The 14,598-nt window shown below is 46.6% G+C and overlaps 1 protein-coding gene across 2 annotated transcripts in view; it reads right to left on the bottom strand.

Annotated features, from left to right (window-relative positions):
• Positions 1-790: 790 nt before the first annotated feature.
• The window catches only part of Ptpra (protein tyrosine phosphatase receptor type A), a 106,185-nt gene continuing 92,377 nt past the window's right edge, over positions 791-14,598 (bottom strand). For both annotated transcript variants that reach the window (XM_028754378.1, XM_028754388.1), the window contains 8 exons: positions 13,824-13,973; positions 11,750-11,843; positions 11,418-11,494; positions 10,830-10,964; positions 6,525-6,650; positions 6,293-6,444; positions 2,477-2,612; positions 791-1,421 (listed from right to left, as the gene is read on the bottom strand). In XM_028754378.1, the coding sequence (XP_028610211.1) occupies positions 1,347-1,421; positions 2,477-2,612; positions 6,293-6,444; positions 6,525-6,650; positions 10,830-10,964; positions 11,418-11,494; positions 11,750-11,843; positions 13,824-13,973 (945 nt within the window). In that variant the 3' untranslated portion in view covers positions 791-1,346. The remainder of the gene's footprint in view (positions 1,422-2,476; positions 2,613-6,292; positions 6,445-6,524; positions 6,651-10,829; positions 10,965-11,417; positions 11,495-11,749; positions 11,844-13,823; positions 13,974-14,598) is intronic.

Below are 14,598 nucleotides of genomic sequence, written 5' to 3' on the forward strand. Positions count from 1 at the left end.
ACAAAAGAAAGAAAGAAAGAAGAAGAAAGAAAGAAAGAAAGAAAGAAAGAAAGAAAGAAAGAAAGGAAGGAAGGAAGGAAAAAAAGGAGACTGGCCCTCAAAGATCATATATTTGAAAATGTGGTCTCCAGTTGTTGGAGGAAGTGTATCACTGTGGCTGAGCTCTGAGGTTTCTAAAGCCTGTGTCCTTCCCAGTCTCTCTCTGTCCGTCTGTCCGTCTGTCTGTCTCGTGCTTGTAATGTCTAAGATCCTGCTTCAGCACCATGCCTGCCTGTCTGCTGCGATGCTCCACCATGGTGGTCACAGACCCACCCTCTGGAACTGTGAGTCCCAAATTTACTTTCTTCTATAAGTTGCCCTGGTCATGATACTTTATTACAGCAATAGAACAGTGATTAATATACCCTGCCTCAAAGACAAGCTGTAAGGAGAGAACCAACTCCTGAACAGCAGTGTGCTGTGGCACGTGTATGCCCACAGTTAACACAGATAAATAAATACACCTCCTGAAGAAAATTTAAAACTTATTCTGGACAGAAACTAGAGAGGTCAAAATGGCCTCGGCTCAAGCCCGCAGCAGCTCCTCTCCCCTGGTGTCCTTTCCTGTAGAGCAACTCAGTGAGACCCTCGCTGTCTGTCCTAGGGAGCAAAGCTGAGTGGGTGGCTGGGATGTCTACATTGATAGAAAAGACTAAGGACCTGGAAGACATCAGCCAACAGCAGGGCTAGGAACAACCCAGGAGAGACCCAGCTTCATAAGGCTGCTCTGCCCAAGACAAAGGGACCGACATTTCCTCAGGGAATCAAGAGTGTTTATTACCTGATGATCCCTAGTGTGATGCCAGAGATGCCGCTCTGGTCTCATTATTCCCCATGCCTGAGGTGGCTGATACTGGTGGGAAACAAGGGTGGACTGGAGAGGGGAGGGATATTTACAGGACGGGAGGGAAGGGGCCTGCCTGGGGACAGTGAGACAACCATTTCCTCAAGAGCTCTGAGAACTTTGTGCTTTGTTTTAGTTGGCACCGAGCTACCTGGAATGAGTCTTAAGTTTATCTTCTTTAGGAAAAGACATTTGAAGCAAAGAATAATATGGCCCAATTTCCAGGCTGAGGATTTCATTATATCAACCCAAATATCACACTATTTAATTCCCCAATAAAACACTGGAAAAGGACTATCAGTGCTAACACATTTACATACAAAATCTCCACCTAATAGGTAATAGAAGCCTATGTGTTGTTTCTAAAACAGTTATAAGATATATACAATTTTGGGTATATTAACAAAACAGAATATTACAAAATATTAAAGGCAATTCTCCTGTCTGTGGGCCTTGTCACCTGTCACTTGAAGTTGGCATAATCTGAAAAGGCATCGATGTACTCCTGTACTACCTTGTAGCAGAATTCATACTGTTCCTGGAAAACAGGCAGAGGCAGGAAAAAAACAGAGTTACCAAAGGGATTGCTGAATCCCCCACCCTGCCTTTTAAAAGACATATCACTATGTATCCTTGGCTGGCCTGAAACTCCTTATGTAGACCAGGCTGTCTTAGAACTCACAGAGATCTGCCTACTTCTGCCTCCTGAGTGCTGGGAATAGAGGTATGCACCACCATGCTGGCTTAGCAGACCCAGTTTTTAAAGTGGAAAATGGAGAGAAAAAAGAATGTTTGTGGACTATACTAGATCTTCTACAGGTACAGCTGACCAGACATGTGAGGGCAGTCCAAGGTCCTGCAGGTCAGTGTGAGTGCCAGGCTGGACACGTGGCCTCCACGGTGGTCCTCAGCTTGCCCAGGCTGCTAGGCTGTGATGACTCCTAATCTCCAAAGCTTTATCTCCTCTCAAATCTCCTGAAACTCACATTTCCCCTCAAACCTTTCTAGCTTAACAAGATTCAGGAAAACCTTTGTGGATATACACAAGATATGTCAAGAGTCAGACTTCTGAACAGGAAAGCCAAGCAAAACAAAGGCAGGCACTTCTGTTCACTCCTTTCCAGAACCCAGAGTTAGAGTGCCTGTGTGTGATGATACAGGTGATATCTGGATACACAGAAAGTCTTCAGTTGCTCTCTATGTAGTCCCTGGAGAGAGGGTTTCTCACTGAACCAGAAGATGGCTGTTTCAGCTAGGCTGGCTGTTCAGTGAGCTCTTGGGGTCTGCCTGTATCTGCCCTCAATGCTGTGGTTACAGGCGCATACAGCCCACCTAGTTTTGTTTATAGGTATCGGGGGTTTGAACTCAAGTTTGCATGCTTTCAGAGCAAGTGCTGTTACCCACTGAGCTATCTCCCCAGCTCCAGGGACTTCTTTCTAATCTATTTCTACTGGTACCAACTGTGTTCACACTCTGGCCCTGCTTCCCAGGATACTTCCTGTCTTCTGAGTATGGGGAGACCCTGAAGGCTTGCTCCTGACAGGGAAGAGCTATGGAGGGTGTATTGACACAGACAAAGTCATGGAAGCATACCAGTGTCTGGACCATGTGTGGCCTCTGCAGCCGAAGGCTCTTGACAGTTTGGAAGACATCCAAAATTCCTTCTGCTTTCACACGCTCCAGGACTGTGCTCAAGGCACAAAAGGTCCCAGTCCGTCCTGCTCCGGCACTGAAACAGAACAGATACATTTACCACACCTGCTGCCTGTAGCTATCTATCCTAAGGGGTGAGTCTGCTGAGGAAGGGCAGGCTGAGGCTGGCTCTGGGAAGGTATCAGACCCGTGCTCACCTCTGCCTCCTAGCCTGGACCTTTGTGAGAGAGAAGCTCTGGAGAGGTGATGGATTCCTGCTGCCCTTCCTGTGTGCACTGAGGATGTGCTTGTGGGACCACTGTGACAACTTTTACACACCCTGCCAGCTTGACTCCTTGCTGTCTTCCTACAGTGACTAGCTGTCTTCATCAGCTCTGACTCAAACTTTTGGCACTGGTGTTTTGCTGATTCCTTTCCATTCTTTCTAAGGAATCCAAACTTCCATCTTGACATGATCCATTTTTTCCAGTATCACCAGTTGATTCCCTTAGGAGACACTGAGTACCTGCTCTATGGCAGGAGTTGTGAACACAGCATACAACAAGATAACAAGAGATGACAAAAAAAACCCCCCAAAAAAACCAAAAAACAAAAAACCAGCGCTCCATGGTGGGCTGGGCTGCTCAGGGAAGGCTCTCTGAAGGGATGTTGCATGCACAGACACCAAAGTGGCTAGCTATCTGAAAACAAGCCTCTAAGGGGGTGAGGGTGACAAAGTATATACCTGGATTTGGTACATAAGGAAAGGGAGAATGGCAGGTATGAGATCAGAGCCCAGGAGAATGCTGGGTACACTTAGCTCACTGGCCTGGCAAGGAGACCTCACATCATACTGTGTTCTTATTGGGATTCTAGTTTGGAGTGGTCCAGTCTTACTGATTTCTTTTGTAAAACTCTGTATTTATGTGTGTGAGGAGCGGAACTGTGTTTGTGTGTGTGTGTGTGTGTTTGCACATGTGTCTACAGGGTGTTGGGGCATGCATTAGCCATAGTGTACACATGGAGGTTAGTAGACAACCTTTGGAAGTTGGTTGTTAAGGCAGATTCTTTGTTTTTGCCACTGCATAGCTAACACCATGATAGCTGGCCCAAGAGCTTCTGGCCACTTCTGTCTCAGCCTCCTATTTCACTGTTGGAGGGCTGGGATTTCACATCTGGCTTTTTATGTGGGCTCTGGGGATAAAATTTGGGCTGTCAGGCTTGTGTGGCAAGTGCTTTTACCAAGGAACCATCTCTCTGACCCAAAGTCAGACTTCTTTTAAAAGATTTTAAGGTTGGTGTGCTAATAACTGAGGATGTTGGGGGAAGAATAGGAAAGTCAGTATGGGAGAGATGGTAGCTTTGACTGAGGTGCTGTGGGAAAGGTAGTGGTATCTGGGTTCTGAGAAGATGGGACAGGTAGAACAGGATTTCTTTTTTTTTTTTTTTTTTTGGTTTTTCGAGACAGGGTTTCTCTGTATAGCCCGGGCTGTCCTGGAACTCACTCTGTAGACCAGGCTGGCCTCGAACTCAGAAATCCGCCTGCCTGTGCCTCCCGAGTGCTGGGATTAAAGGCGTGCGCCACCACCGCCCGGCAGAACAGGATTTCTTGATGGCTCAGATACGATGTGGAGAGTGAGAGAACAGGACAGGTCTCAGGCTTCTCATGAGTTAAGCCGTAACTCTTCAAAGCTCAGCGATATCCAGGAAAGGTGGCACTCACCTTTAATTCAAGCACTTTGGGAGGCAGAGGTAGGTGGATCTCTGTAAGTTGGGAGGCCAGCCTGGTCTATATAGTAAGACTCTGTGTCTCAAACACAAAACTAAAACCAGAAGCCTGGAGAGGTAGCTCGATGGTTAAGAGCACTGGCTGCTCTTGCAGAGGACCTAGGTTTCATTCTTAGCACCCACATGGCGGCTCACAACCACCTGTAACTCCAGTTCCAGGGGATCTGATGCCTTTTTCTGGCTTCCTTGGGCACCAGACATACACACGGTGCAAAGACATAAATGTAGACAAAATACCCTTATAAAAAAAATAAACGCCGGGTGGTGGTGGTGCACGCCTTTAATCCCAGCACTTGGGAGGCAGAGGCAGGTGGATTTCTGAGTTCGAGGCCAGCCTGGTCTACAGAGTGAGTTTCAGGACAGCCAGGGCTACACAGAGAAACCCTGTCTCGAAAAACAAAAAAAACAAAACAAAACAAAAAAAAAATTAAGGACAGCCAGGGCTACACAGAGAAACCCTGTCTCGAAAAACAAAAAAAAACAAAAAAAAAAATTAAGGACAGCCAGGGCTACACAGAGAAACCCTGTCTCGAAAAACAAAAAAAAACAAAACAAAAAAAAATTAAGACAACAAGAGAGGTAAACAGGAGTGGAAAGGACATGGATTTAAAGGAGATTTGCAAGAAAGATCATGAGTTATGACTTGAAATACTAGATACATACATGCCAGAGAGCAATATGGAATTTAAGGGAGAGTTTGAACCAGAGATCAAGACTTGGCAGTGGATACTGCAAGCAAAGGAATTTAGACGGCTACCTGAAGGCACTGTCTATTGATCTAGAAAAGACAGGGCTACAGCTAGAGTGAGTCACCGTAGGCACAAAGAAGGAGTAGTTCATGAAGATGAAAACCATACGAGAAGCTGTTAAAGCATGCCACAGAGAGATGGGTGACTTGTGATCAGTGTGAAAAGCCTCTGTCACCAGCTGTCTTGAGACCACAGGTAGTCCTGATAGGGGAAACTGTAATGGAGTGTCAGTACACACACACACACACACACACACACGCATGTGTACACGTGTTCATGGTGTAACTGGAATGGGAGGAGAAAGACTTGAAAGTTAGCACTGATGTACTTTTTATTGTTCTGTTATATAGTTGAGAACAGCCTTGAACTTCTAATCCTCCAGAGCCCATCTCCTGAGGTGCTGGGATTACAAGCCATGTGCCAACATGCTTACTCTTACGTGATGTGGTCACAAAGCTACATCCTCAGCCATAGAATAGGGGCAAATCTTTCGAAAGACTGTATAAAAACAATTTTTTTTTTGAAGCAGGGTCTCACCATGTAGCCCCGGCTGGTGTGACTCACTCTGTGGACCAGGCTAGTCTTGAACTTCACAGATCTACCTACCTCTGCTTCCTGCGGACTGGGATTAGCTGTGTGCCTCATGAGACTTCATTACTAAGGACATACATCAAGATAAACTTTTCTCCCTGAGGGTGTTAGGATTCCACTTGGGGCCTTGAGCATACTAGCCAAGTGCACTACCACATCCCCAACCTAATATTATCTTCCCTCTAAAATGCCATCTCAAATAAGAGTCACTTGCTCCCCCAGATAGGGCTTCTCTCCACTGCTCTTTTGTTGGTCATGTTACTACTGATTTGGGCTGAAACCCAAGGAGCATTCTTGACTTTTCTTCTTTTTTTTTTTTTCTTCTATTCTTAGTCTCAATGATCCCCCTCAAATCATTTTCAAAATACTCTCCTCTCTTTCCCCATGTCACATTATCTAACTGGTCTCTCTAGCCTTGGCCTCCCTTGCTGCTCCTGTTACTGTCCCATGTTCTTTTCAAGATGTGAATATCCCCACTTCCTCAGCCAGCACACACTGCAGAATTCAAACTCTACGACCCCCTCTGGTTACCCAGTTGTCTGGACCATCCAGCACCACGGCACTTAGCAGCGCCTCTGGTGTTCTGTGTCCGTCCCCCCCCCCCCCCGCCGTTTCTTCTGGCTCCCCTCGAGGGCAGGGTCAGCAGTACCTGCAGTGCACAGTGATGGGATGATTCCCCGACTGCTGCTGCTGCTTCTGCACGGCTGCGATGATGTTGATCATGCCCTTCCCATCGCTGGGGATGCCCACCTCAGGCCAGCCGTGGAAGTGGAACTGCCGGATCTGCCGACTCTTGTTCTCCTTTGGAAGAAGCTCGGTCAGTGACGCAGAGGAGAACCTGCTCTTCCTGTAGGAGCTGCCCCACCCGGTACCCAGCTCACCCTGGTGTTGGTGACCAGGAGGTCTCGGACAGTGTAGCTCTCACATTCCTCCTCCTTCTTCAGCTCAACTGTGATGTCTCCATAGGACACCAGGCCATCAGATGGCCAGTACTGGGCACACTTCTCCTGGAAGAACAAGAAGGAGAGGCGTGTGAGGTCAGGGGCTAGCGTCTATGTGTGGTAGAGCAGCAGTGCCCATAAGTAGCCTGGCTCCTCACAGCACAGAGACCTTTTCTTCTGACATTTGTAATTATATGCATTTATGTATGACTGTTTTGCTTGTATGTACATATGTGTACCACCTGTGTGCCTGGGTCTTACTGTATAGCCCTGGCTGGCCTGAAATTTCATTAAGCACCTCAAGTTGGCTTTGAAACTCACAGAGATCTACCCTTCTGCCTCCCAAGTGCTGAGATTAAAGGTATGTACCACCATGCTGGGCCCACAGTGTCCTCTTTGCCCTTTAATCTGTAAACAGTTAAAGGAATGCCCAAAGGTTGCTAACTCGAGCATTCCTATCCTTGCTAGTGGGCAGAACAAGCCAGTACCATCAGACATTATAGGAGAATTACGTATCAAGGGTCAGGTATGATGGCTCCTGACTGTAACCCCAGCACTGGGAAAGCAGAGGCAAAGAAGACTATGAGTTCAAGATTAGCTTACAATCAAAGTAAGATCTGCTCAAAACACTCACCCACCCACCCATCAAAACAATAACTAGGTACTAAAGACCACACACACCTAGCAGCTTTAGGTCATAAAATCAGTTACTCACAGGGGAGGAGGCAGAAGATAAAGAGGCCCCTCCAAGCTGGGGTGGGGAAAGAGGATGGACACAGCAAAAATGTAGCCTCTGCTGGCTGGCTGATGGGAACAGTGGGTTAAGCTAGTTTTGTTTGGTCCTGAGTGAGCCTGGGCTGCAGACTCATGCTGTATGTTGAGTTTGAAGGTGGAAAAGCTACTGCAGGGTGGTGTGTGTGTTGTGTAAGGTGTGTAAGGTGTGTAAGGCGTGAACTACATCCAGCCACGTGACAGAAGTAGGATTTAATGGGTGGTATGGAGAGATACTGGATAGATCATTACAGTTGTGAGATGGATATCTGGGATTATCCTCACTTAGAATTCTTCAGTCTGTGAAGGTAACAGGATTCTTCATTTAATTTAGTTCTTCATGTGGGCTCAACAACAACAACAAAATCAACATACTTTGGAGTTAAAAACAAAGTCAAACTCTGAGAGAGAGAGAGAGAGAGAGAGAGAGAGAGAGAGAGAGAGAGAGAGAGAGAGAAAGAAAGACTGTTAGAGGGACAGTACAGGCAGAGGCGGCCTCTTGGCAGTGAGATCGTGGTGTTGACAGCTGTCATAGCAGCACCAGTGCTTGAGTGGCTGTGGAACTGATCGAAGGCAAAGGACAGCTTCAGATTAGGGATCTACTGGGCTGCTCTCACTTCAGGGACAAGAACCTTTTTTGGAGATAGAGTGTGAATCTAAGGAGTCTAGGCTACAAATGCCTAGGGATCCCACTGGGGATGAGGTGTGAGGGCAAAGCTGAAGCTGGAGCCCATGGAGAACACATGAGACTCCCCCTCAAAGACAGAGGCTGTGACCGATTCTAGAAACCATAGGGAGCCGTGTAGTTTGTAGAAGGATCTGAGAATACGGAGGGTGAAGTAAGGGTATGACAAACAGGGTAGGGATGGTGCACATACCCATAATTCCAGTGTTTGGGATGGTGAGGCACATGGGTCTTCACTATTCTGTTCTTCTCTATCCTCTCACCCACCCTCCCTTCTTCTCTCCCTTCCTCCCCTCTCACTGAGACAGGGCCTCACAATGTCTCTACATAGTTCTGGCTGCCCTGGAACTATGTAGATCTGATTTGCCTTGAACTCAGCAGAGACCCTCCTGGCTCTGCCTCTGGAACACTGGGATTAAAGGCATACGCCACCACTTCTGTTAAAAAGATGCTGATTTAAAAGCTAGCCTGGGAAACAGTGTAAAAATTTCAGAAACAAACAGGGCTAGAGACGTAGCTGAGTTATTGAAGCCCTAGATTTGTTCTCCAACATACACAAAATGAGGCATGGTGGTGTACACTTGTAATCCCAGCACTCGTGAGTGATGTTTAATTTAATTAATTAAATTTAATTCCAGTGGTGGGGGCAGAAGGATCAAAAGTTCAAGGTTAGCCTTGGCTACACAGTGGATTTGAGGCCATCCTGAGATCCATGAGCTCCTGTCTGTAAATAAAGAAGTGAGATGAGGAGGAAGGGCTGAGCCAAGTTTAGGAACTAGGCTGTCAGCACTAAACAGTCCTAATATTTACATGTGTGGATATTTTTAGCGAGATCTCCACAAACTCAAACAGGACTTTATGACAAAGTGTGACACAATTATGTTTATATTTTTCAAAAAGGTACCATTTAGCTGCTACATGAGAACTAAGGTTTGTGCGGGACACAGAAAGAGTCAGGTTCCCTTGGGTGAGGCCCCGAGCTGATAGGCTGCACAGGAGACATCACTACTGTCCCATGTGACTATACCTCATCGTGTCTGAGATAATGGTGAGTAGCAGTGGTCAAACTGTCGGAAGTGTTCAGAAGCTACCAGGACTGAGCCAGACTCCCAGGCTGCATGCTGAGGCCATGAAGCACTCGGAGAGGAAGGTAACTCTAGACTTGTGATGTGACTTGGGTTAAAGGTGAACCTCCTTATTCAGATGGATTCAGAGTTGAGTGAATGAGTGATGACTCTTTTATTTCTGCTTCCTAAGTGCTGGGATTACAGGCTTGTGGCCCCTTGCCAGCGTTAAGAGGTCTGTTTATAAAAGAAACTTATTCATTTATTGTGTGTGGGTATGAATGTGCCACGGGGTTCATATGGAAGTCAAAGAACAGCACCCTACTGAGTCATCTCACCCCAGAAAGCTTTTAGGAAATATACAAATTAGACTTGTTAAAGGCGAAATTGTCTAAAAAAAAATAACTGGTGTTGTTGTGCGTGTGCATGTGTGCATGCGTGTATGCATCTGTATGTGCCAATGTGTACAGGAGGAGGCTTGATGAAGGGCAACACATGCCATTTTACTCTTCACTTATTCTGTGAGGCAAGATCTCTCCCTGAACCCAGGCTTTCACATTCTCTCAGTGAGGATGGAAACTAGAAAGGCCCAGAAATCCTGTCTCTGACCACTGGAGGCAGGGTTATAGGACTGTGCAGAACACCTGGCTTATTACATGGTGCTGGGACTCAAAGCTGGTCTCCATCAAGCCTTAACCGCAGAGCCATCTCTCAAGCATCTTCAAGCTCTTTGGTATAATGTCCTAACTCTTCTCTATAGCTTAGAAGTAACTGTTACCAGGCCACACTAGCTTCTCCAGGCTTGGCTACTGATTCTAATCCTTGCTGAACGATGCTCCAGGGGCAGTGAGTCACCTACTTACAACAGCACACAGACTTAATGCAAAGAGGCTCCAAAAAAGTACGAACCATGGGAACACTGCCTGAAATAAGGATAGAACATGATACTCTGGAATTGGGAGTGCCCTGCAAAGGCTGCACTATCAGGAACAGAGCGTGGGGAGCCATTTCCTATGCTGAGGAGCTGATCTAGGGCATCTCTGAGGTCTCTGCATAATCAGAACCCAAGATAGTACTACTTTTAAATTGGCTTTAAGTCTTTTTTTCCTTTTTTAAAAAAAAAAAAAAGACCGTAAGTATGGGCTAGGAAGCTGCTGGCCCAGCAATGGAGCTGTTTTCCCTTCTTATCTCTAGTTCTGAGAAAGCCTTTTGCTAATTTTTTTTTTTAAAGTCAGGGTATCACTATGCAGCCCTGGCTAGCCTGGAACCCCCTGTTTACACCACGGGCCTCAATCTCATACAGATCCTGCTGTCTCTGCCTCCATACCTGGCCTCAAATTCTTTTGTTTTTTAAAATTTTTCTTTTACTTTATATTTCTTAAATTTCACTGTTTGCTTTTGGGTAGTAATTGTAAAAGGCGACCATGTCTTAAGGACATTCAGGTGCCTCTACTTCAGAGACCTGGCCTGGCTTCTCTTCTCTTCTCACTACCAGGGGGGTGGGATGAAGAGGATGTGTGCAAGGCTAGTCTGAGGGCTGGATACAGGGGAAAGGTCAAATGGTGGGAGACATCTGGAACTGACTGGAGGTTCGAGGAGAAGCTGGGGACAGCTTAGATACCAACTGGCTACTGATATGCCAGAGCAGCATCAAAGATTCAAACACACCTTACGGTTGCCCCCAACCTTCCCGTCTCTCACAGCCCAGCATCTTCTTGAGCTCACCTGGCCTCTCTCTTCCAGTTCTGTTAGCATTACGATGGAACAGGACTTCCATTCCCAGATCATTCTCCAGAAGTCCTCAATTGTGTGGAGAAGAGGGCCCTGGCTGGCGATGTAGGAGTCTTTCTGCCGGTAGCCCTGTATGGGTCAGGTTAATCATAGAGGTGGTTTGTCAGGAAGGGGTGAGTGTAAAAGACAGGCTTATCTGGAACGGAGTAAGACGAGCCCTTTGAAGTGACAGGGACCGCTCGGAGGCAGATGGATTCCACAAAAAGCTCTCTTTTGATGAAAGATCATACCAGGGAAGGGAGGGGAGGGGTACAGAGGTAAGGGAAGAGTAGAAACAGGAAAGATTAGATCAGCTTTAGATTCTTGAATCTGATTATGTTGTAAGGTTCTCTTCTAGAAACATGTAGTGTGTCTCCTTCACACTGGTGTTCTTTGTGGCTAGACAGGCCTAGTGCTCAGGGTGGGTAGGTGGCAATGAACTTAGGCGCTGTTGATTGACTCATAGATGCTCTTCTCAAGCAGACATGTGAGGGAGGCACTGGAAGTTCCACGGACACTCATGGGACATAACCCATCACTTACATCAATGAAGGATGCGTTCACATAGTCTGTGTTCTCTTCGCCTCGTTTGACTGGAATGATCACTCTGTTAAATTCATCTGCAAGGAGGACAATGAATGGCTTGCAGCTCATCAACATTCACTCCCCTTATCAGGCTCGTAAGTCAGTGGGGCAAAGACAGCAATGTTCCTTTGGCTTTTATGCCTTTTTATTTCCTGAAACCACTGAAGAACTGAGAGGAACAAGAGGCAATGCTGTGACTCTTGACCAATCACAACGCCGAGAATGTGGAGTGTACAGGGAATCGGGAGCTGGAGCGGTGATGCTGGCTGGGGAGGGGGAGGGGAACTTACATGGAATGATCTGTAAAACCCGGTTCTTCTTCATGTTGGCTGGAAGGTTGCCCGTGCGCATCTTGTCATTCTGGATTTTGATTGAAGTTAATTTCTGAATGAAGAAAGAAGAGCAACTACTGCTCCCAGTGAAGGACCTGAGAGCCTCTTGCCAGTCGCTAAGACGCCTCCAGGCCCTGACTGCACTGTTTCTTCCCTACAGTGCTCCATTTGCATTGCCAGATGTCATTTTTCTTTTCTTTTCTTTTTTTTTAAAGATTTATTTATTTATTTTATTTATGAGTACACCGTCGCTGTCTTCAGACACACCAGAATAGGGCATCCAATCTCATTACGGATGGTTGTGAGCCACCATGTGGTTGCTGGGATTTGAACTCAGGACCTCTGGAAGAGCAATCAGTGCTCTTAACCACTGAGCCATCTCTCCAGCCCCAGATGTCATTTTTCTGTCTCAAAGTTTAGTAAGAAGTCAAAAGAATGTTTGAAAAGCAACACCTTCTAGGCCCCTGTGGAACTTCCTGAGATTCCTCTGACCCTGAATTTTCTGCCATTTAGAAAAATATTCAAATGCTATTCTTCCTTCCTGGTTCTGAGGTGGTTTCCTTATCTGTATGGTATGTTCCTTATGTGTGTGCGTGTGGACTCAAGAGGTTGGGCGACCTACTTTATACTCTCACTGTACTTTTTGAGACAGGGTCCTCTCACGGAACCTAGAGCTTGCTGTTGCAGTTAGCTGGCTGGTTGGCCAGTGTCTGTCCCCTTTCCTGTCTGTTTCCTCAGCATTGGGGTTATAGGTACACCCCACCACACAGTCTTCACACGGGTGCTGGACATCCAAACCTGAGTTGTCAAGCTTGTGCAGCGCCCCCGCAAATCAAGTATACACTGCAGTGCAATACTTTAAGGTGACTGGTCCTCTGCGTCCATTCACTATCCATCTGATGTCTGAGAGTGCACTCACCACACTGCCTTGTCTTTTTAGACAGGATCTCTATACATAGCCCAACCTGTTTTGGAGCTCACTGTGTAGACCAGCCTGGTCTCAAATTCATAGTAATCCGCCTGCCTCTGCCTCCCAAGTGCTAGGATTAAAGGTGTGTGTCACCACTGCCCGGCTCAATTACATTTCTTAGATTTGAGATAGAGTCTTACGGCCCTCCTGCCCCAGCTGCCCACATAGCTGTAATTGTCAGCCTGCAGCCCTAGGCCCAGCTCAGGCTTGAGAACTTCTTTTTTTTTCATTTGTTGTTTTTTTTTGAGACAGGGTCTCTCTATGTAGTTCTGGCTGTCTTGGAGCTTGCTGGCCTCAGATTCAGAGATCCTCTTGTCTATGCTGGGATTAAGAGTGAACTACCGCCGGGCGGTGGTGGCGCACGCCTTTAATCCCAGCACTTGGGAGGCGGAGGCAGGCGGATTTCTGAGTTCGAGGCCAGCCTGGCTGGTCTACAGAGTGAGTTCCAGGACAGCCAGGGCTATACAGAGAAACCCTGTCTCAAAAAAACACACACACACAAAAAAGAGTGAACTACCATGCCCGGATTCTAGGAGTACTTCTCAATGAGAGTGTGACATAGGTTGTATTTATTTACTCTGTGGGGGTAGAGGGCTGCTGGGGACTGGCCCCACAGCCACATGCTATACATACGTTCTATCACTGAGTGTTAAGTCACTGTCTTAGCATCAGGAGTGGTCAGCAATCGAGGGTTCAGGGGCCAGATACTGCCTATTACCTGGAAACACAGCCTAAGTCATGTGTTCACTTGTCTCTGGGTACTTTTGTGTTACAATGGCAGTATCAAGTAGTTGGAATACTGTATGGCTAAAAGACATTTTACCTGGCCTTTATACTGCTGTACATTATAGTCATCTAGGGGTGCTAAGAGGCTTAAGGACATACTGTTTTCTATTCATTTTCCTTACAGACAATTCAAGTGACTTTATCACGCAGGACACACTCAGCTACCACTGGCCATGGCGCACACAGAATTAGCATTTTTCCTAGATCTTTTTTTTTTTTTTTTTTTTTTAGACCCTGTGATCTCTTCTGTTTGGACACTGTCCAGCTTCAACTCACCTTAAATTCCTCCTCTAACCCATTGTTGCTAGTCCCTGGGATCTTGTTATAAATCTTTTGCAGGTGGGTTTCTAGAGACGTCACTTCCAGTTCTGTATCCCCATACAGATAATGCTCCAGAAGGGCCTGGTATATGAAGACGTACTGCATCTGGAATGTGGGTCACACAGAGGTCTCAGTTACAAACAGCTCGGCCGTGGTGGCACCAGATCACTTCCAGTGCTACCTTTACTCAGTGTACATTTCCTCTTATTTTAGCAGGGATAAAGTTGTCATCCATACTGTCCCAATACAGTGAAACAGGACTTGAAATGCATGAGTTCCCCTGGGGAGGTTAGGTTGGGAGGCCAGGTCCTGGCCTGGTGGATTCCAGTCTGAAGAGCCTGTCAGAGACTGGACATACACAAAAGCTGTGAAAGCCTGCAAAGTCTGCAAGGCAGACTCAGCCAGGATCCATCCTGGGTCTGTGATGTGGCCACAGAGTCTCACTATTGCTCTTGGACTTGACTGCATCATGACTGTGGGCCCTGGCATGCCTGCATCCAGTAACAACTATTCTCTTACCCTTAAGGTCTAATGGAAACAACAGCTGCCCGTCTGTTTCCCAGGCCATGGAGCTACAACCTCTTATATGCATTATTTCTTTAAAGAGGATTTTTATTTATTTTTCGTGTATGAGTGTTTTGCCTCATGTATTATAAATACTATGTGCATGCCTACTGTCTACAGAGGCCACAAGGGAGTGTTGTATTTCCTGGCATTTGAAGTTAACAGA

This window comes from Grammomys surdaster, unplaced genomic scaffold (assembly GCF_004785775.1).
Source record: "Grammomys surdaster isolate TR1022 unplaced genomic scaffold, NIH_TR_1.0 129, whole genome shotgun sequence".
NCBI lineage: Eukaryota > Metazoa > Chordata > Mammalia > Rodentia > Muridae > Grammomys > Grammomys surdaster.